We start from the raw sequence: 23,233 nt of genomic DNA, 5'->3' as shown, positions 1-23,233 counted from the left end.
ATTTTGGGTGACTAAGATCCAAGCTAGAGTGGCAAGCTATCAACTACACTTTCCTTATGTCTAGACACAACACTAAACAAGCTCTATCCCTAGATGAATGTTCATTTGCTAAAGCAACTCAAGCATCAAATTCCTTTGGTTGAATGTTACTAAAGCAATCATTATGGACAAGTCTAATAGCAATCTTAACACCTTTAACAACAAATTCCTTTGGCAAAGTGTATTAAAAGCATTGAAGAGTTGGTTCAGACATTTCATCAAACACCTTCCGGGGATGAAATGTCTAGGGATCTATTTTAGTATGATCAAGACTAAAATAGCATTAAGAACCCTCAACAAGCAAAGAAAGAAATAGATCTAACACTAAACACTCTAGATCTTCACTTAGACACCCTAATCACCCTAACCCATGAATCCAAAAGGTGTCTACTCCCTAATCTCCATGATAAACCTTAAATCTATGTGAGATTCAAAGCTAATCATGTTAATGATTAAGAGAAACAATATTTAAGATGAAGAAATTCTTTAGAATAATAAAAAGGTTCAAGCTTTTACAAAATGAGGCAAAGTCTAGAGAGAAAATGAGATACATTAGGGTTTTCAGGTCTAAAACTATATATAGGAGATGTCAAACTCGAGTTGGTTTAGTTGAATTAAACCGGGTCAACCCGGAATAAACAGGTCAACCAATTGAAATTGCCTCCACAGCGGCCTTGATACCCCGCTCCACCAAGCCGCTCCATTTCTGTTCGCAAAGCCGAGCGGTCTAGTGCACCCCGCTCCGTTGCACAGCTCCATGAATCGTTGCTTTCCCAGCGGTGTATCTACCCCGCAACATCGAACCGCTCTGAACCAGCTCTAACTCGAGCTTGACTTCTTCTTCCTCGCTGCGTCAAGCCGTTGAGATTGCTCCAGCTCGGACTCCATCTTCTTCGTCCCAAGCTTCTATTATCGACTGCAACCACCGCAACCAAGCTTCTTCATGGCCGAGCTCCTCCGTCGCGGCTTCCTATCGTCTCAGCTCGTGGTTGCCTTCAACGCCGCGGTTGGAACCTTGGAGTCAGCCTTTGCCGTCGAGATCGAGCTTCTCCATGGCTTCAAGGTCGGGTCTTCTTTATCCTTCGTCACCGGCTCATCTCCAAATCAAAGCCGAGCTCGTGCATCTCCGTCCTGCTCCTCCGTCGTGGCCGAAGCAAGCCTCGCCGTCGTCAACAGATCCGGCGAGAAGAACAGTCGATCTCTCCAATGGTGGGTTTCTTCATATTTGCAGCACTGGTCCCTGAATTCTCCTTCTTTTACAAAACTGCCTCAAACTTTATAAATTGCAGAATCAACCCATCGAATCAACCTCTGTACTTCTGATTGTGACAATTTAGCCCAGGCCAATTTTATAGATTTGCAGAATGGTCCCCCGCCTCTTGATGGTTCTCAGACTGGCCACAAACTCTGTAATTTGCAAGGTTAACCTCCGAATTTGACCTGAAACTTCCAAATGGACACTCCAAACCCTATGATATGCAAATGAACATGCAAATACAATTTAATGACCTAAATGCAACTTAGGATGATCATAATAATCTAAAATATGAATCTAAAAACCTATAAAAACATGAGATATCAACTCTCCCACACTAGCTTTTTACTTGTCCTCAAGTAAATTTTTCAAAAAACTCAAAGAAGAGAGATATGAAAGTGAGAGCTCATCACCAAAATAAACTCTTCTTAGCCATCAACATGATATCCTTATATAATCATACCAAATAGCAAGAGCAAAAGCATTTTCCAACTCTAGCTTCTCAAGGCCTATCCTAGCTCCTTTGATCTCTACACTCATCATCATGAATCCACAAACAACAAATCAACCAACTCTCACATTCATTAAGCAAAATCATAAGTGAATTCTTGCAAATGGTCAAATGGTCCAAATCATTTGGTTAGGTAAGGAAAGACTTTAGTGCAAAATGAAACAAGAGGTTTGAATTGATCTTTTAAAGTGGTTTACTCTCAAAACAAAGTAGCTTTGACATTGCACATAATATATCTAAGAAAAGGATCAACTCATGCATACAATGCTCAATCTCCATTGTCCTACCCTTTTCCCAAATAGACAAATTACACCCCTATTCCCAATGTCAAATCCCACTCTCTTCACTCGCCCAAAGATTTCCCAAAACACTAAAGAACATTTTTTTTTTCACTTAGAACTCTTTCTTTCTTTTGATGTCTACTAGGGATTTTCACACTTTTAAACACTTAATAGCTCATACTAACTTTTGCTAGCCCCCTTTCTTTATTTATTTTTTTTTTTCTTTTCTTTTTTTTTTTTTTTTTTTTTTTTTTTTTTTTTACTTGGGGGCCAAGACTTTCTTTACAAACTTGAGCTAGACTTTTCTTTTACTTATCCCTAGTGACTTAAACTCTTTTGAGCTCTTAGAGTCTACCCTTCTTTTCATCACCTTTCACACTCCCAAGATCAAGCTTTACAACACTCCCATCCCATCCTAGAAGCTAGACAACATGAGTCTTAAAGCTAACAAATAATGGAGACCAAGCATTGTCGATCCCAATACTCTCAACATTATGCACATGTAAAGCTTTCCAAAAAGACCTCACTCAACAATCAATGATGGCTTGAAAGGAGGGAAGGGTTTTAGGGAATGGACTACCCCTTGAGTTTGTCAAAAAGATTGGCAAAATAGGTGAGACAACTCAAGTGTGTATAGCCATGACTTAGTACACAAAAGACCATAAGCAAGAAGCATTAAGTTCATTCAGTTCAGATAAGATTGGAGTTGGCTTCAAAGATGAGAAGTTTCAACAATCAATGAGCTTCAAGAGGAGTTTCAAGGCTCGAAGTCTACAAGTTTTCAAAAGAGTGCTCAAGCTACTTGTCATGATTACAAAGGGTATCAAATTGAGTACTTAGCATGAGCTCTTTACAATGTTGACTCCCAATGCACGAATGCAACCTATATGTTTCTAGACTCAATCCTAAAGATGCAAATGATGCAACTAAATGGTTCTTAAATTTTTTTTTTTAATGCAAATAAGTATGCAATGCATGAGACTTATGACAAGAAAACAAAACAGAAAACAATGTGAGATAGTAGACTCTCCCCCAAACTTACTTCACACAGTCCCTTGTGTGAGAGTAAGCTCAAAGAAGAGATCTAAGGGAAACAAATAAACATGATAACTAATTATTTACAAGGGTAGAGTGACACTTACTTGGAGTTATAGGCTGAATTGGGTGGTAGAGGACCCTTGGCCTCATGTTTGTTTCACCGGTAGACATGAGCTGAAGTGGAGGAAAGAAGACGGGTGTCTAGAGTTGCAAGGCTTGGCCACCTTTCTTCACTTATCTAGCTTTAGACCTCACCTAAAAACCTCAACAATACTTATTAAACAACTCAAAAAGAAAGAAAGATAAAGAAATATATACAATGGATAAACATGGGACTTCCTCCCAAGTGAGCTTGTTTTAAGTCTCTAGCTTGACTTTGTGTGCTTGTTAATCACAAGTATCAAAAGGCTGAGCCAATGCACCTTTGTTCCTTCTCCTACAAGAACAAGAAACCAAGTGTGCAAAGGAGCACACTACTGTCCATAGAAAATAGACAGATTTTTCATCAAAGAGCTTCACTATAGATGTATCATGAAATATGAGATGCTCTTTGATGTTCAAATAGTCATGAGAATCAAATGCATTTGGTGGAAAGATAAAGTCAACTACTGGTTCAAACGAGGTTTTAACAAAGTAGTCAACTCTATCTCCATCAACTGAATAAAACACAATGTTCACATTCTCATGATTATTTTTGACAAGGGGGTTTTCTATCTCAAGCAAGAGCTTATCCACATCAAGTTCATCCCCTATATCAGCAAGTGCAAGAAGAGGTCTAGGTTCATTAAGAATCAAAAACTCAGATTCGAGATCAAATGAAGCACATAGATAGCTCTTGTCAAAACAAACTTCAATATGATCTCTAGCAAGCTTTTCTATTCTCAACTCATCTAGCTTCCTAGTTTCACATATCAGATCAAGACATTCATTGATGAGCACAAGAGAATCATGATCATGGGCAATGTTTTCACCACAAGGCAAGCATATTTTCTCAAATTGAAGTTCTAGAATGGAAATTTCTATACCTTCCAGCTGAAGTGGTGGAACCCAATCCATTACCTCTTTAAGGTCATAGGCAACATTAAACTCATAATGTGTAACTTCCCTTCCTTCAAGCTCTGCTTGATCTCTAATAAGCTCCAACCGGATCCTTCGTGCTAGGGATGTCTTTGCCGACCCCGGATACTCCTTCTGAAGCTCATATAACATCACAAGTTGTGCTGGTGTGAGTATACTTGCATCAAAGTCATCTTGAATGTGATATTCAAATGTGTCTTCCTCTTCTTGTGGATTCTCATGGTAGCTTGAAGCCATCACTGCAAGAACAAAAGCTAGAAGAAAAGGTTAGTAACTATACAAAAGCAAAACAAAGCAAGAAAATAAAACTTAGTCTCAAGAAAGATTGAAATCCTAATGATAAATCTACTAGTTCCCCGGCAACGGCGCCAATTTGGTATTGGAAGTTTTCAAGGCTCCCAAGTCAAATGATAGTATAGAAAGGTTGTCGAACCACAGAGAACTAGTGATCTATAACACCAAGAATACACAAACTCTCCTAATCTAAGCAAATAGGAAGATGGATGATGAGTAACAAGCTAAGAACCTACTAATATGAACAAGGTGATCTCAAATCCAATCTAGAAACTAGTGCAAGAACTCAATCAAACGCTAAGGTGGATCCATGGGACTAGGGACTTGATTTTGGGTGACTAAGATCCAAGCTAGAGTGGCAAGCTATCAACTACACTTTCCTTATGCCTAGACACAACACTAAACAAGCTCTATCCCTAGATGAATGTTCATTTGCTAAAGCAACTCAAGCATCAAATTCCTTTGGTTGAATGTTACTAAAGCAATCATTATGGACAAGTCTAATAGCAATCTTAACACCTTTAACAACAAATTCCTTTGGCAAAGTGTATTAAAAGCATTGAAGAGTTGGTTCAGACATTTCATCAAACACCTTCCGGGGATGAAATGTCTAGGGATCTATTTTAGTATGATCAAGACTAAAATAGCATTAAGAACCCTCAACAAGCAAAGAAAGAAATAGATCTAACACTAAACACTCTAGATCTTCACTTAGACACCCTAATCACCCTAACCCATGAATCCAAAAGGTGTCTACTCCCTAATCTCCATGATAAACCTTAAATCTATGTGAGATTCAAAGCTAATCATGTTAATGATTAAGAGAAACAATATTTAAGATGAAGAAATTCTTTAGAATAATAAAAAGGTTCAAGCTTTTACAAAATGAGGCAAAGTCTAGAGAGAAAATGAGATACATTAGGGTTTTCAGGTCTAAAACTATATATAGGAGATGTCAAACTCGAGTTGGTTTAGTTGAATTAAACCGGGTCAACCCGGAATAAACAGGTCAACCAATTGAAATTGCCTCCACAGCGGCCTTGATACCCCGCTCCACCAAGCCGCTCCATTTCTGTTCGCAAAGCCGAGCGGTCTAGTGCACCCCGCTCCGTTGCACAGCTCCATGAATCGTTGCTTTCCCAGCGGTGTATCTACCCCGCAACATCGAACCGCTCTGAACCAGCTCTAACTCGAGCTTGACTTCTTCTTCCTCGCTGCGTCAAGCCGTTGAGATTGCTCCAGCTCGGACTCCATCTTCTTCGTCCCAAGCTTCTATTATCGACTGCAACCACCGCAACCAAGCTTCTTCATGGCCGAGCTCCTCCGTCGCGGCTTCCTATCGTCTCAGCTCGTGGTTGCCTTCAACGCCGCGGTTGGAACCTTGGAGTCAGCCTTTGCCGTCGAGATCGAGCTTCTCCATGGCTTCAAGGTCGGGTCTTCTTTATCCTTCGTCACCGGCTCATCTCCAAATCAAAGCCGAGCTCGTGCATCTCCGTCCTGCTCCTCCGTCGTGGCCGAAGCAAGCCTCGCCGTCGTCAACAGATCCGGCGAGAAGAACAGTCGATCTCTCCAATGGTGGGTTTCTTCATATTTGCAGCACTGGTCCCTGAATTCTCCTTCTTTTACAAAACTGCCTCAAACTTTATAAATTGCAGAATCAACCCATCGAATCAACCTCTGTACTTCTGATTGTGACAATTTAGCCCAGGCCAATTTTATAGATTTGCAGAATGGTCCCCCGCCTCTTGATGGTTCTCAGACTGGCCACAAACTCTGTAATTTGCAAGGTTAACCTCCGAATTTGACCTGAAACTTCCAAATGGACACTCCAAACCCTATGATATGCAAATGAACATGCAAATACAATTTAATGACCTAAATGCAACTTAGGATGATCATAATAATCTAAAATATGAATCTAAAAACCTATAAAAACATGAGATATCAGTTAGGGTTTAGTTTTTAAGAGGGGGAAGGATTTGATTTGGGATTTTGGATTTTGATCAAAAATAGAATTATGAAAAAGGGCATATAAGATCAAGGGAGCCCATAGGAGATTTTCTGTAGAGAAATTGGAGTATGGGAAAAGTTGACTCAAAGGTCTACTGTTTGGGTTTAGAGTTTAGAATTTCGGTTTAGACATTATAGACATAAATATAATGAAAATCTTATATGTTTCTGTCACGTATTCCATACTATATCATAATCATGTATATTATAGTCACGTAATTGATGAAACTGAACCTTGTAACTAAATTAATCATTTGTATGACTATACTATATGATATGTAGTATAGTAGTATAATTTTAGCATTGGAGTACCAATATCACACGCACGCGCTGTAAAGGAGAGTTTGGTCATGTTTGTGTACAAATTGTCCCATCTGTTGTTTTTTACTGTAGCATGGCTATATCTTTCATTTTTTTCTCTGCTATGAATATAGAGCAAAATCACCCTTTTATATACTTCATTTAGATAACACTCTTTCACGCCACCTAAGTTATTCTTTATAACCTTACATATAGAGAACAAATAATGTAAGCACACAGAAAGATTATAAATGCAACAATATCCTACATATTCTATATGTTAGGATCATAAAAATCTTAATTACAATGTTATGCTATTCCTCGAATATCCCAAAACGGAGAAGTCACTGTTCATTATCAAATAAGTTTTGGAAAACTTCTTTATATACCACATTCATCGTACGGTTCTGTTGGTTTCCATGATGGCATGAAAATTTTGAGTTCATCTTAATTTCCATGATGGCATGATGGCATGATGGCATGAAAACTTAATTTCCACATTCATCTTAATTTCCATGATGGCATGAAAACTTCCATGATTTTTTAGTTCTGGCATGAAAATTCAACTTTTAGAAATCCTAACATTTTGAGAGGAAAACTCAATTTTTAAAACCTTAGTTTTGGAGTTTATTGGACAGTCCATGTCCATAATGTCCAAAACCATATAAACCACTTTTTAAATGGTCATCCAAATTTTGTCCATTTAAAACTCATGGAAAATATGGGTTTGTCCATATTAAGTCCATTTAAATATGGACATGGACGACCAATGGACGACCCGCCCATTTGACACCTATATTTCCATCCTTGTCAGCAAATGACAATCTTTAAGCCCTTTCTTGACTTAACCTGAGACATAACAATGTACAACTGTTCATGTGAAACTATCGATTTCAGTAGATACAATCCAACATTTGATAATGTTTAACCCTGATTCTTGTTAATTGTCAACTCCAGTGAAATTTTTAATGGGAATTGCCTATGTCTCATTTTAAATGGAAGCATCATATCAGATGGCGTAATTAAAATTCGATGTAACCAGACATTTTCTACAACTCTAGTTCATGTGATCACTTTGGCCTCGATAATATGATTTGGGGTTCTTTTTCACTAAACAGCCATTGGACTTTAACATCAACGTTAAAAGAAATTGAAATAATTTTTTTAATGATAATAAATTTTGCTGAAGAGTAGACTAAACATAAGTAAAGAGATAATTTTTTTTAGATCTTAGAATCTAAATCCTTTTGTTTGTAACATAACTTGAATCTTAAGATCGATTTCAATATTCCGTAGTTTGGAAAGTCTTTCGTGTTAACCATATATTTTGTGTTGTTTTTTTCTCTTTGATCTTAAATCGGTTTAGCAATTTAGCTGTGTGCTCAAATTGGGTTTAACTTTATATATTTTTAAGAAAATCTTGTTGTAGTGATGAGAATTGGGCCTTTGATCTTTTTTTTTTTGTTGTACCGCCCTTTGATCTTTTTTTTTTTTGTAATACCGGAACTGAAGCCCCGACTTTTATCCGAACCGGAAAAATCGAAACCGCATCTGAACAATTTTACAAAAATATCTGAATGAGATTTAAAAACTTGGTAATTTTGGGTTCGTTACAACCCAAACCGAACCAAAATCCGAACATATCCGAAATTAGTTAAATATGTTAATACTTTATATATATACTGGATTTTGACCCGCCCCTGAAAAGGGCGGATATATTTTTTGTTGGAAAAATAATTTTACGTAATAAAAATTATGATTTTTGATAAATTATATATTTAACTTTTTATTAAATTTATCTTAAATTTAATTGTATGAGTTATTTTGTTATTTTAAATATGACTAAATTTTAGAACTCTCTAGTTAATTCTAACCCGTAATATGATTTTATTTATTTAACCTGAAGTTAATCTTATTTATACTATTTTTTAATTTAAATAAAATATTTTATATATTCAACACTTTTTGTATTGAATAATTCATTTGTGCGTTTCAAAACATTTTCTATAATTTTATAAAATTTAGTTTATGTAATTTAGTTTATATTTTAAATGAAACTATTTTATAAGGAGTTGAGATAATTCAGACCCGTATTATGATTTTGTTGATTTAAACATTTGTTAATTCAACTTGATTTTATTTTGAGGTTTTATTTAATAAATGCTTTCAAATAATTAATAACGTGAAATTTTTTTTGGAAAGATATGGTGCAAACATTTAGGAAACAAAATTTTCAAAAATGCTAAGAACTGAATTATATCAAATATTCTTTAATGTAATTGCAAAATAGTGACTTTTGATTGGTTGCAAATAATGATGGCAAAAAAATACATGCAATTTCTGTAATTATTTAGAAATTTCAGGGGCAGATTCATAAGCAGTCATCTGCTTTAATAATATAGATATTAAGGTAATTTATATATTTTAGAGCTTATTTGTTATTTTGAATTTTTTATTTATCTTAGGTAGTTAACTAGTTTTTAATTAGATTTTTTGAAATATATATATTTTGAGTATCTTTTGTTAACTTTTAAGTTTTTTAAAAAATATTTTTGAAAGATTTGATACATTAGTTATAATCCGATTCAAACTGAATCTATAAGGAACTGAACCGAATTCAATCCGTAAATTAGTAAAACCCAAATGAGACTTATGAATTAGTACCAAAATCCAAATCAATCGAATCGAACCCGACGGCCCCCAAACACCCATATCTAATCCAGATTAATAATTAGGTTTAGCTTTATATATATTTTGGAAAAACGTGCTATTTCTTCATGAGAAATATCATATCCTCTATGTCTCCCAAACTATAACCTCATTCTAGATGTCTCCATAATAAATTTTTGAAACCTATTTTTCCATGAAACTATAGTATAACTCTTATATCTCCCCGAAATCAAAGTTCGAAAACCGTAACTCCATAAAGTTAAATTACTCGGTTTAAACCTATAAACTAAATTTTTTTGGTTAATTAAACCAGTTTTAGACCAATAACAACCCAATTAAGATCAGCAATCAAACCAGAAATTATAAACACACGGACATATAATTTCTTGTTTGATTGCTGTAATCGAATCTTAATCAGGTCATTATTGGACTAAAACTGGTACCAAACGTTTTAGTTTATATGTTTAAACCAAGTAATTTAGTTTTATGGAGTTATGGTTTTCGAACTTTTATTTCGAGGAGATATAAGAGTTATGCTGTAGTTTCATGGAAAAGTAGGTTTCAAATTTTTATTTCGGGAATATCTGGGATGAGGTCATAGTTTAGGAGATATATGAAAGAATATTATACTTCTCGTAGAGAAATAGCACATTTATCCTATATTTTTTAAAAAAATTGAGAATTGGATCTTTGATTTTTTTTTTGTAATACCGGTCTTTGGGCCTTTGATCTTCTTTTGTAGTACCTCACTTTGGGCCTTTGATCTTTTGTGTAATACTGCCCTTTGGGCTTTTATAATAAAACGTGTTGCCGACCAGAAAAATAAAGTAAATTTGAAAAGAAAGGAAAGGATGTAAACTAACTTGGTCGAACCTGAGACGTTGAAGCCTCCAAAAGCATATCGTTTAAAGCTATAAACCAACCGACCTACTTAAATTTTAGCACTATGCTAGAAACCAGTATTTATAACATTATCTAATGTGGTTGCTCCACCTGAAAACGTTCTTGTAAGAAAAAAACAAACAAATAAAAATCATCCTCTAGCTATAGAAAACCCTAAAAAGGCTTTCTCTCAGATCCTTTTCCTTCTCTCTCAAAATTTCTGATTTATGGACGAGTGTCGTAGCCGGTGAAGCTGATCCCTATTTATCGCCTTATGGATTCCGACTCGGCGAAAGCTTCCGTTGAGTCGATGCAAGATGACCCTGCCGAATGCATTCACGTTCCCAACGATTCTAATCGAGCATCCGGTGATTCGTCCGAGGAAGGCGGCGGTGGAGTTACGGTTACGAAAGGAATTGATGCGGTTGACGCCGCCGTCTCCGTGGCTCCGGCTGGCGAAGGAGAAGGTGCGCTTTTGAATTCCGTCGCTGAGATGAGTGATGTGGATGCCGTTGATGCCGTTTCGTCTCAGGCTGTGGTCACGGAAGAGGAGGCTCTGGAGAGGGATTCCGTGGATTTGGTTTGCGGTGGTAGCGCTGCGGTGGAGGTGGTTGTTCCTCCTCCGGAATCGTCTCCGGTGGTTGGTGAAGGAGGAGAAGAGGACCGCGCGGCTGAGAAGAGTGATTCTCCGGCTAATTTGTCAGGGTTAGCTAGTGAAGAGGTTTCGAATTTAGGAGAAAATCTCATGGAAGAAGAACCTCCATCACGTGACCTTCCTGTTCCTGAGGTAAACGGAGGAGATGAGTCTCCGAGAGAGGAAAGCCAAGAGGTAGTTTGTGGAGGTATGACCGGTGAGAAGAGTAGTCAGGCGATAGAGAGTAAGTTAGGTCAGGAAAAGGTTGATGTCATGGAGGAGGAGGAGGAGGATACTACAGCTCAAGCTGCCTCCTTGGAAGATATAGTTAGTGTTGACATAGATATTCCCGATGTTAAAGATGTAGCTAGCGTCGCCGGGTTTACTGATTTTTCATCTCAAGATAAAGGTGTAGGCGACTCAGTTCTTAACTCTGGAGAGGAAGAGTTGCAAATTGGTGAAGGAGCTAAAGATCTGACAGATGGAGATGCAAAAGAAGACATGAATGTCACTGAAGGTGCTATGGGTGATCAGTCATTGAAGAAAACTGAGGAGGAAGAAAAGCCTGATGATATTACTGTGTTGGAGATCAAAACTAAGCCCCAAGATGTCCATGATGGAAATGAGACTCAAGTGGGTGAATCGTCTGCAGATAAGGAAACTGTTATGGGTGATGTCAAAGAAGATGTTGAGAAGGATCCCGAAGCTGGTAAATCAGTGGACTTGCACGTACCGGAGGCTGCAGAAGTGGAAACGGATGTTGAATATGGTGATGTGATGGAGAAAGAAGGCGAAGGGATGGCTGGTGTAGGTGAAGCAGAACAGACAGTTGATTTGGAGGAAACCCGAAAACTATCTGAGGAACTGGCTAAAGTAGACGAAACGAAGATTGCTGAAGCATCTGAAGAAACAGAGACAGTGATGAGACATGAGGATGAGGAGAAAATGGATGACATGACTGATATGGCGGAAGATATGAAAATTCATGGAGACTCCTCGGTAGCTGATACTGAGGGCGGGAGGGAAGATCTTGAAGAGATGGGAATGACAGAGGCACTGGAGGAGACTGTTATGGATAAAGTTGAGGGAACAGAAATTGCTGAAGTGTCAGAAGAAACAGAAACAAGGATCGAAGATGGCAATCAGGAAAAGGATGATGACATGACTGATGTGAAAACACATGGAGACTCCTTGGTGGCTGATATTGAGGAGGGGAAGGAAAGTCAGGAAGAGAAGGGAATTGCAGAAATGACAGAGACACAGGAGGAGACTGTTGAGGGTAAAGCAGACGGAACAAAAGAAGCGTCAGAAGAAACAGAGACAAAGTCTGAAGATGTCGATCAGGAGAAAGATGAAAACATGATTGATGTGAAAACCCGTGGAGACTCATCGGTAGCTGATATTGAGGAGGAGAAGGAAAGTCAGGAAGATATGAGAATGACAGAAATGACAGAGACACAAGAGGAGACTGTTGAGGGTAAAGCAGACGGAACAAAAGCTACTGAAATGTCAGAAGAAACAGAAGCAAGGACCGAAGATGAGGATGAGGAGAAAGATGAAAACATGACTGATGCGGAAACGCATGTAGACTCCTCATTAGCTGATGTAGATGAGGGGAAGGAAAGTCGAGAAGACATAGAAATGACAGAGCTAACAGTGACACAGGAGACGGGTGATGAAGATGCAGAGGACGTCGAGGAAGAAAATAAGGGTGTTGGAGGAAAGAGGAAGCGGGTGAGAAATACAAAGGCGGGAAAGAAGAAAGAGGAAGATGTTTGTTTCATATGCTTTGATGGGGGTGACCTTGTCCTTTGTGACCGCAGGTAAACTTTCATTTGTAGTTTATGTGCTTTTACGGCTGCTCTTTTCTCCTTCTTTCTTCTGGTCCCTTTAACAGATGATAACTTTTGTTGAATTTAAATATACGATTTTGTTGGCTTGCAGGGGTTGCCCAAAAGCTTACCACCCTTCCTGTGTAAATCAAGACGAGGATTTTTTCCGTTCAAAGGGTAAATGGAACTGTGGTAAGTGTTCTCTGTTATTTATTCATTAGGTTTCTGCATAAATTTAATCAGTGAACTATATAGTAAAGGAAAACATGATACATTATCTGCTAAGCATATTCATTAAGTCTTTGAGTGGTGTATGTATTGGTGAAGATTGTTTACCGTAGTTACTTATAGTGTCTTTAACATTGTTACTTTCTTAGAAATCATGATGGCGTATGTTTTTATCTGTTATTCTGATTATGATTTTTGTTGCAATTTCTTGGGAATTCAAGCTTCTTCTTTCGTTTGAGTTCCTGGCTGGCAGTATGTATTTATCCTGAAAACTTTCTAGCCTTTACTCTTCTCAGATTATAAGCTTGAACTTTTAGTTGAAAGTTATTTTCTATTGCTTTTGTTTTGCACATCGTATTTGATTTCATGTCGTTCCTTATTGAATCTTACTTTAGTCTCAGGCCTTTTGTACCACTGTCAAATGCTACACAGGCAATGGTTGCTATCAAGGCTGTGTAGTCTTTGAAATTACCCAAGAATTCGTCAACGGTGGCTTTTAGTTGATTCCCTGTTGTCAACGGTGGCAGCAGTGGGATCTCTTCTATCGTTTATTTAAGTAATTTTTTTTTTGTAAATACACTAGCATTGATACTTTTATATACTTTGGTAGTGGTGAAATCGTCCAGTTTTATCCCACTATAATTCTATCCATTTAAACTTGTTAGGATAATCCTTTGATATAACGGGAAAGATTGATATCTTTCATTTCTTCTAGGCATCAACTAAGGGTTCTCTCTGAGCTATTTTCTTACTCTGTCGATTTGTTGATGATTCTTGTATTTAGCAATTGATTCACAATTACTGTTGGCACATATGGTAATATACGCTAATGAGATGTAAGAGCCCAAAGAATACTGTGCAGCCTCTTAGTATGCTACTGTCCCTCATGTATTAGAACACATCATATACACTTCGAAGATAGTATAATGTCTGATTGGTCATTTGTCATACTTTCCGTTTGTTACCTCTCTCTCTCTCTCTGTGTGTATGCATGAATTCGGTAATCTTCATCTTTGAAGGTCTTTTCTATGTCTTTGTGCTAGAACCTAACACAATGTTGCATTTATTGAATAGGATGGCACCAGTGTAGCAAATGTGAGAAAACTGCGACATACTTGTGTTACACATGTGTGTTTTCATTATGCAAGGGATGCGCCAAGGATGCTGTCTTTTTTTGCATAAGAGGTAATAAGGGTGTATGTGAAACATGCATGGAGACAATCAAGTTGATAGAAAGAGAGGAGCAGGAAAAGAAGGAGCCGGTATGCCTTACCTACACTTTTTAGTTTTTTTTCTTTCTTATTGATATTTTTTTTCTTATCTGATTATCTGTTGATAAAACTGATCATTATGTTGAAGTACCTCATGAACATACGGTTACCGTTTTTCTCATCAAATTTTGTGAACTAAGCATATAAAAAGCTCGATGATACTTACTGATTCTGTTTTCTCCTGGAAAATTGCTCTAAAGAATTATGCACGTGTTTATGAGCTTTCAACTTGGTTGATGCATTATAAGCATATACATTTCTGTCCTTTTTCTTTGAAATATACTAATAATTTAATCATCATTGTTTCACACCGAATAGTTGATTTTGATTTATACCTTCGTTTCCACTTACAATTTGAATGTCAGTCTTCTGTTTCTGATCCCTCTCACCGAATCCGTTTTGTCTTTTATAGGCGCAGTTGGATTTTGATGACAAGACCAGCTGGGAATCTCTCTTCAAGGATTACTGGATTGATTTGAAAACGCAGCTATCTATAAGTCCAGAGGAACTTGATCAGGCTAAGAGCCCACAGAAAGGAAATAAGTCTCATGCGGGTAAACAGGGAACAGCCAGGGAGATTGACTATGTAACTGATGAAGGATCAGATTCGGATAGTTCTCCAAAAAAGAGGAAGACAAGGAGTCGATCGAAGTCTGGTTCTGCGGAGAAAAACCAATCACCAGCTAATAAAAGCTCGTCAGGTGAAACGTGGGCTTCCAAGGAACTTTTGGATGTGGTCGCGCACATGAGACGTGGTGACAGATCTTTCTTACCTTCCACAGAAGTACATGAGCTCCTGCTGAATTATATAAAAAGATACAATCTTCGTGATCCCCGTCGTAAAAGCCAAGTTGTCTGTGACTCCAGGCTTAAGAATTTGTTCGGGAAATCTCATGTTGGGCACTTTGAGATGTTAAATATCCTTGATACCCATTTCCTTGATAAAGAGCAACAACAGGCAGATAATATTCAAGGTAGCATTGTTGATACAGACCCTGACTATGTGGATCTTGATGAAAGCTTGGACCATCCAGTGAAAAGTGGGAAGGATAAGAAACGTAAAACACGTAAGAAGGGTGCAAGGAAAGGGCGTCAATCTAATCTTGATGATTTTGCTGCTGTTGATTTGCACAACATTAATTTGATTTACTTGAGGCGGAGCTTGGTGGAAGATCTACTTGAAGATTCTACAGCATTCGAAGAAAAAGTAGCTAGTGCATTTGTTAGGTTGAGGATATCTGGAAATCAAAAGCAAGATTTATATCGACTGGTTCAAGTTGTTGGTATGTTTAGTTTCCATTTTACAGTTTATTTTAATATATGGTTATAGGTTGACTATAATCTCTTTTGGTTTTAAACACAGGCACAAGCAAAGCTCCTGAACCCTATAAAGTTGGCAAAAAGACAACAGACTATGTACTTGAGATATTGAACTTGGACAAAACAGAAGTGATATCCATCGACATTATATCAAATCAAGATTTCACTGAGGTGACGCATTCCTGCTGATTCGTAATAGCTTTTTATCAATAGAAAAGGGAGAAGATGTTCTGAATTTTAGTTCTTACATAGAATTCTTTTGCATTTGCATATGTTGAGAAGCCGATGAGGCAGTGTTACTCTTTTCTTAGCGAACTTCTCCTGATTAGTGAGCAGTAATTGTTCAAGAATGCATATGTTTAACCAATAGCTTCTGATCAATAATTTCAGGATGAATGCAATCGTCTAAGGCAGAGCATAAAATGTGGATTAATCAACAGGCTGACAGTGGTATGCTTCATATTATTTGAAGTCTGCATATGGTTGCGTCTTAAATTATGTCCACCGTCATGTTTTTACCTTTTAGGTATTCTAATGTCAATTGTTTTTTTTAGGGTGACATACAAGAAAAGGCCATAGCGCTGCAGGAAGTGAGGGTAAAAAACGTAAGTTGTTAATCATTGTCCGTTTACTTATTATATGTTTTGGTAAGTGAGCTCTCTAGATTGGGAAACGGAAATTAACTGTAGTACTGTACTAATCTGTCCAGGCAATGTGCCTGACTTGTGTTATCTATCGTCTCTCTTATGTTTTGAAATTTGTTACTTTTATGATGCAGTTGTTGGACGCAGAGATCCTACGTTTCAGTCATTTACGTGATCGTGCTAGCGACATGGGCCACAGAAAAGAATATCCTTATCTGTTGAAACTTTCGAGTTCTTTGTCAAAATGATTATTGCGCTTTTCGGTGTGTATGTTCTCCTACTTCAGGGAAAGAGCATATGATCTGTCATTTGTAGTTGAGAGCATATAATTTCATTATTTTCTGTTCACTTACGTAAGTAATCCTTAACCTATGGTTACGCTGCGAGAATGTGTTGAGAAATTGCAACTGCTAAAGTCTCCAGAGGAACGGCAGCGCAGGCTAGAAGAAATTCCAGAAATACATGCTGATCCCAAGATGGACCCAGATTGTGAGTCGGAAGACGAAGATGAAAAAGAAGAAAAAGAAAAAGGTTTTGTATAAAAATCAAGTTTTGTTTCTTGTATCTATTATTTGGCGTTATCTTTTCTAACCTTTTCGATCTTTGGCTGTTTTAATGCATCTAGAGAAAAATCTGAGGCGACGAAGTAGTAGCTTCAACAGAAGAGGAAGAGACCCGATATCTCCGCGAAAGGGAGGGTTTAGTTCCAATGAATCATGGACTGGCACAAGTAACTACACAAACACAAGTGCAAATCGTGAGTTAAGCAGAAGTTACTCTGGTAGAGGCTCTACTGGAAGAGGGGATTATCTTGGCAGTTCTGACGACAAGGTTAGTGATAGTCTGTGGACTTCAGGTAGAGAAAGAGAAAAAGACATGCAACAATATTTAGGCTCTGAGAAGCCGAGATCTGTTTCTCTCCCCGAACCTCCTCCCAGAAGTTCCCGTGCTGTTGCGCCACCAGAATTGTCTCCTAGGATTGCCCCCGTAATCTCAACGTCACCTCCTCCTGTTGTTGCGCAGCCTCCTCCCAAGCCAAATGAGTCAGAGAAAATGTGGCATTACAAGGACCCATCTGGTAAAGTTCAAGGACCTTTTTCAATGGCGCAGCTCCGTAAGTGGAACAACACTGGGTACTTCCCTGCTAAGTTGGAAATCTGGAAAGCTAACGAGTCATCGTTGGACTCTGTTCTCCTGACTGATGCATTGGCTGGGCTGTTTCAGAAGCAAGCCCAGTCGGTGGATAATAGCTACGCGAAAGCTTATTCTGGTCAATCAAGCCATTCTGAACCCAATATAGTTTCTTCTGCTAGGACCGCTCCATCAGTCCTTGATATTCCCAAGAATTCTCAGGATACTTGGAGTTCAGGCGGTAGCCTTCCATCGCCTACTCCGACTCAAATGACAACCCCAACGGCAAAAAGGAGAAGTTTTGAGAGCAGGTGGTCTCCAACCAAGCCTTCTGCACAGTCAGCTGTTCAGTCGATGAGTTTTCCTTCAGCACAATCCGTCCCGAGTCAAGCTCCACGGACAGATATCCCTCTGGTTGTAAACTCTGCTGGTGCGTTGCAGCCTGGAACCCACCCAATTCCAACAACAGATCGGGCTAACGTTTCTGTTAATCATTATGGTTCTTCTGCTCCTCTTCCATCTCCAACACCGGTAGGCGGAATGCAAAGCTGGAGTAACATGCAGACGGATAAATTTGATTCACATGGTCGTGGAAGAGGTGATGCTCCCTTCTCTTCTCAGAATACCTCTGCGTCTTATGGCACTACAACTCCAAGTGTTCTCCCCTCGCAAAGCCAACCAGCGTTTTCAGCATCTGATCCTTGGAGGGCTCCAGTTCCAAGCCAATCAAATACTACTCAGGCACCAGCTTGGGGTAGTCAAAACTCAGGACAAACTCAGGCTCCAACAAACCAAAACAGCAGCTGGGGTCAAGGGACTGTTGCAAATCCAAACATGGGTTGGGCTGGTCCTCCTCAAGCTGGAATGAGCGTAAACTGGGCTGCATCTTCGGTTCCACCAACTGGTCAGGGAATGCCTAATACTGGCTGGGGCGGGCCCGCCCAAGTACAACAACAACAAGCTTACCCAAACTCCGGGTGGGGTGTAACAGGCCAAGCTCAATCCCAAGTTCAACAAGCTCCAGGGAGTAGTACAAGCTCTGGATGGATGCAGCCAGGTCAAGGAATGCAGTCTGGGAACAATAATCAAAACTGGGGAACTCAAAACCAGACAGCAATGCCAAGCGGTGGGTCAGGAGGGAACCAAACTGGTTACTGGGGGGGGAACCAACAGAACCAGAATGGAGATTCTGGGTATGGTTGGAACAGGCAGTCTAGTGGAAGTGGTGGGCATAACAACTTCAAAGGGCAAAGAGTATGCAAGTTCCATCGAGAAAATGGAAATTGTAGGAAAGGAGCAGCCTGCACTTACCTCCACAACTAAACTCTCTCTCTTTCTTTCTGTTTTTAGGTGATGTTTGCTGCATCCTAAAAAAGCAGTTTAGGCGTTTTAGACACTATGCACAAGAGTCTTTGTTTTGTTGGGAGCCTTTTATTTAGATTAGCCGACATGTTTCTTTAATTTCGGGATTTAAGGGCTTAGTATGTCTGGTGGTGAATATGGTGATAGAGTATAATATCCTCTTTGCATAAAGTATTTGCTAGAATAACTATATGTCCTGTATCCGTAAACCTTCCTTTAGAAAAGTCTTTATTCACCCGATACATCATGTTTCGTACTAAAATACTAAGCTTTGATACAGAAAAAAAAAAGTTTTCTTTGAATTTTTTAGACAAAAAAAAAGTTCGACAACATCTTATTCTGCTTCATAACAGACTCATGTAAACAAACATAGCTCTTTTTACCAACAACTAGTGCTCTACGCTCAAGTTGTTTAGAACAAACCGGGTTGCAAACCAATTTCGTACAGAACAAACCGGAATAAACCAGCTGTAAACCAACAATTTTTGTCCAAAGATATACATGTATACAACAAATGAAGAAAGATAAGAGAAACGTTTTGAGAAGTAAACGATCACGTGTGGCCAAAACGTCCAGAGAGGACTATATTACACAATGAACCTGTAATCCTATCAATTTTCTTCACTCATCCTATTCTATTAACATTCTTTTACTTAGCAACTCTGATGACTAATTTACACAATGAACCTGTACTTCGATCAATTGCCTTCACTCATCCTATTCTATAATGAACCTGTACTCCTAATCTGCTCCTAGTCTCCTATCAATTATCTTCACTACTAATCCTATTCTATTAGTATTATTCTACTTAGCAACTCTAATGACTAAATTACACAATGAACCTGTACTCCTAGTCTCCTATCAATTATCTTCACTCATCCTATTCTATAATGAACCTGTACTCCTAGTCTCATATCAATTATCTTCACTCATCCTATTCTATTCGCATTATTCAACTTAGAAACTCTAGTGACTAAACTACACAATTAACCTGTACTTCGATCATTTTTCTTCAGTGTTTTTCATTGTTGTGTTCACGCTCTCACCGAATACTACGAGCCACATGAGAAAACGGCTCACGAGCTCCTTTGGGAACAGGTTTTTTGGCGGTGCCAGGTACTCCGAAAACATTCCAAAACATCAGTTTCTCGTCTCCAGCCCCTGAAACTACAGTACAACCATCTGGACTCTGGGACATAGATATAACGCTCGATTCATGACCAGAAAGCTCAGCCATTTTCACCATCGATGGGTACTTCCACAGTGTGAGCTGAGACCCACGTGAGCTAAGCAGCTCTCTTTCCTTGTTGCTCCATAACAGACAAGAAACTTGGGAACCAGTGTCAACCGAATTCAAGCAAGCCCCTGTCTGAGTGTTCCAGAACTTTATCTTCCCGTCTTCTTCACCACCTCCAGATGCAAGCAAATGGGTTTGGAAAGGACACCAACCGAGAGCTTTAACCCCAGATGTATGCCCCCTGAGCCTGTGCAGCCACTGCGTTGAACTAGAACGATCCCATATGTGCACTAGATTGTCCCTGCCACCACTAGCTAGTCGCTCACCAGATCCTGACCACTTGAGCCCACAAACCTCTCCACTGTGACCCTTGTAAGTCGCCACAACGGATGACCTGATCCGCACATCGCTGTTGAAGATACGTCCGTCCATTCCTCCACTCGTCAGGATGTGACTGTTCCACGCCAACGACCCAACTGGTTCGTGGTGGCAACCTCCCAGTGTTCTCATTAGACTCTTGGTTTCACAATCCCAAATGTCTACTTCACCATTCTTGAGCCCAACTCCGAGATTGACACCATCATGTGCCCAGTTCACACTTGTGACAGGTCCTTTATCTTCGCCATACCTGACAAGCTCAGTCACAGAGCCGGTGGAAGCATCCCAGAGACAAACAGACTTGTCCAAGGCGACGGCTACGACATTAGCACTGCTCCAGTCGAGAACGTTAAGGTACATGTCATCCAAAAGACCAGGAGCATCAAGAGTTCTCTCGGGACTCTGAGGGATGCGTCTAGGAGGCTTCAAGGGTTGAAACCGTTGGTAGTGAAGAGAAGAAGAAGAAGAAGCAGAGTGATCCTTGGGGACTGAAGTAGAAGGTTTGTTCCTGAAGGCAAGGATTCGAGTTCGGTTAAGATTCAAAGCCTCAGCTAACTGCTTTCTATAAGCTTCTCTTGATGGACTTACCTTTTCTTCTTTTGCTTCTCTTCCTTCTGTAAGAGCGAAGTGAGCGTAGTCGAAATCCATCGCTGATCGGTTTGGTATGAATCGGTCAAGCTGTAACAAAAAGAAAAAGAAAAGTCAGTACATCACGAGATTCAGAAAAAGAATACGAACGAAAACAGAACACAAAACCTAGCACGAGATTCAACAGTTTTGTCTCGGATATCAGTGACGGAATGAAACCCTAATTCTACAGAGCACTTAAATAGAAACCCTAATTCTACAGAGCACTTAGATCGAAACCCTAATTCTACAGAGCACAAATCAAAACCCTAATTCTGCAGAACACAAATCGAAACCCTAATTCTACAGAACACAAATCGAAACCAGAGCACTTAAATCGAAACCCTAATTCTAGAGAACACGAAATACAAACCAGAAACTTACGTTTTCCTTGGAGCTGTTTTGGGGAAGGAAGTAGCGTCGTCGAAAAGGAATGCGAGCCTGGGCTTTCAAATACGAAGAAGTGTCCATCGCTATTGTACCTGAGAGCTTTCGTTAGAGTAGAAAAGAAAGACGATGATTGAGTTCGAGAACGCGCGCGAAAGTATTTTTCGTCAGAGAGAGAGAGAGAGAGAGAGAGAGAGATTTGACGTTATGTGTGAGAATGATGTATTTATAGAAAATAGTTTGGTAAGGGTAATTTAGGAATTCGCTTAGTTGATACTTTTCTAATCTTTGAAATCGGAGTTTGGTGCGAAGTAAAATAACAAAAGCGAAGAGAGAAATCAACGTTTTGGGCCTAAGTCCAACTTTCAAGTCCATTACCAGCACACACATTTTCCGTACGAATCCAAATCCAGGCTACTCAGTTATCTTGTAAACTGATATTACTACGTACGGGCATTAATAATATGTACAGATAATTTTAATAAAGTATGTAAAATTTAAGTGGATATTAATAAAAATAAATATATCCTTTAGAACATAATCTTAAGTAATATAAATATATTTTCAAATTAATAAAAATATTTACCTAATATCTATATATTTTCACAGATAATTACAGAAAAATGATTAAATAAACCAAGATACCTTTACTTGAATAATAACATATTTTATTATTATTATTATTGAAATGGTTCATTCATTATTATAATATTTTTTGACTAAAAATATTTTATAATTTTAAACAAAACTAAAAATGTCTATAAAAATTTCTTATATAAAATAATTTCTCAAGAAAAAAATTAAAAGAACTGGTATTTGTTTTTAAAATGTTAAATGATATTTTTATGAAAACTAATTTTACCACAAGCATATTTTGAACAAATAATTACAAAAATATTTTTAAATAACATAATCCTAGATGTTTTTAATGAACTAAACATATTATATTTTGCCACAATTAAAATATATATTACTTAATATTTATTTTGCTTTTTATTTTTTTCCCCTTTATATTTGTACAATATAATATACCTATAATAAAAGTACATAAGAAAATCTTCATTATTATATTTAAAATTATTTAAAATAATTTTCAGTTTATTTTTATAAATCTAAAATATAATAGGGAAAATTGCAAATAGAGAACAAAAAAACAATGGTGTTGTCCCTTTGGTATAAATTATTTTTTGTCCAATTTTTCTCCTTTTTATCCTTTGTATTTCTGAAAACTAATTAAATAAATAGTTTTGTGAATCAAAAAAATATTAAAAATATAAACAATTAATAAAACACCTATATACACAAACTGATATTTTTTTCTTTTCAAAAAATTGATAAATAAAAATTTGAAAATACGTTCTACTAAAGGTAGAATGTGTCTTCAGAAAATGGTATAGTAGAAAACGATTTCTAAAATAAACATGTTCATCTACTATTTTTTGAACGTACATTCTACTATTTACTAAATTTCTAAATAAGTGAAATGCGCATTCTACGAATCCTAAAGCTATCTACTTTTCGTCCTGATGCATCTTCTACTTTTATTAAGTATTCTAAATTTCGCGGAATGTGTTTTCTAAAATGTACTCTTACGTCTACTAAAAATAGAAAGCGTGTTCTGGATTTTTGTCAATCTTCTAAACTTTTAGAAGGCGCCTTCTACGGATAAGATTACCTGATTTTTGTGAAAATTAATGAAAGTTTCAGTTAAAGAAATATTCTAAAAATCTCCTAAAAATATTCTAACGTCCTAAAACGTGTTATTTTCGATTTTACTTATCAAAAAATTTTAAAAATGATTTTCCCTTGTCTTCTTCATTAATCT

At 37.9% G+C, this 23,233-nt stretch overlaps 2 protein-coding genes across 2 annotated transcripts; one reads left to right on the top strand and one right to left on the bottom strand.

The window, feature by feature from the left end:
- Positions 1 to 10,490: 10,490 nt before the first annotated feature.
- LOC108827802 (zinc finger CCCH domain-containing protein 19) lies at positions 10,491 to 18,950 on the top strand. Its single transcript, XM_018601291.2, has 10 exons — positions 10,491 to 12,814; positions 12,936 to 13,015; positions 14,126 to 14,313; positions 14,735 to 15,605; positions 15,686 to 15,813; positions 16,033 to 16,092; positions 16,197 to 16,247; positions 16,421 to 16,491; positions 16,666 to 16,817; positions 16,912 to 18,950. Exons 1-10 carry the CDS (start codon positions 10,632 to 10,634, stop codon positions 18,738 to 18,740), a joined length of 5,613 nt encoding a protein of 1,870 aa, XP_018456793.1. The 5' UTR covers positions 10,491 to 10,631; the 3' UTR covers positions 18,741 to 18,950.
- Positions 18,951 to 19,111: 161 nt separating this feature from the next.
- Positions 19,112 to 21,492, bottom strand: LOC108825105 (cell division cycle 20.1, cofactor of APC complex-like). Its single transcript, XM_018598444.2, has 2 exons — positions 21,406 to 21,492; positions 19,112 to 21,072 (listed from the first exon to the last, which is right to left on the bottom strand). The coding sequence occupies exons 1-2, from the start codon at positions 21,490 to 21,492 to the stop codon at positions 19,822 to 19,824; spliced, it is 1,338 nt and encodes a 445-aa protein (XP_018453946.1). The 3' UTR covers positions 19,112 to 19,821.
- Positions 21,493 to 23,233: the final 1,741 nt, after the last annotated feature.

The sequence above is a fragment of the Raphanus sativus genome, chromosome 9 (genome assembly GCF_000801105.2).
Source record: "Raphanus sativus cultivar WK10039 chromosome 9, ASM80110v3, whole genome shotgun sequence".
Lineage (NCBI taxonomy): Eukaryota > Viridiplantae > Streptophyta > Magnoliopsida > Brassicales > Brassicaceae > Raphanus > Raphanus sativus.
The sequence above is the reverse complement of the archived record's forward strand: the minus strand, read 5'-3'. Positions and strand labels throughout refer to the sequence as shown.

Coding starts and splice junctions, on each gene's coding strand:
- LOC108827802 (XM_018601291.2), top strand. CDS start 10,632: ATGGATTCCGACTCGGCGAAAGCTTCCGTTGAGTCGATGCAAGATGAC. Junction 12,815..12,935: donor CTTGTCCTTTGTGACCGCAG/GTAAACTTTCAT, acceptor GTTGGCTTGCAG/GGGTTGCCCAAAAGCTTACC. Junction 15,606..15,685: donor TCGACTGGTTCAAGTTGTTG/GTATGTTTAGTT, acceptor TTTTAAACACAG/GCACAAGCAAAGCTCCTGAA.
- LOC108825105 (XM_018598444.2), bottom strand. CDS start 21,492: ATGGACACTTCTTCGTATTTGAAAGCCCAGGCTCGCATTCCTTTTCGA. Junction 21,073..21,405: donor AAAACAGCTCCAAGGAAAAC/GTAAGTTTCTGG, acceptor TTTTTGTTACAG/CTTGACCGATTCATACCAAA.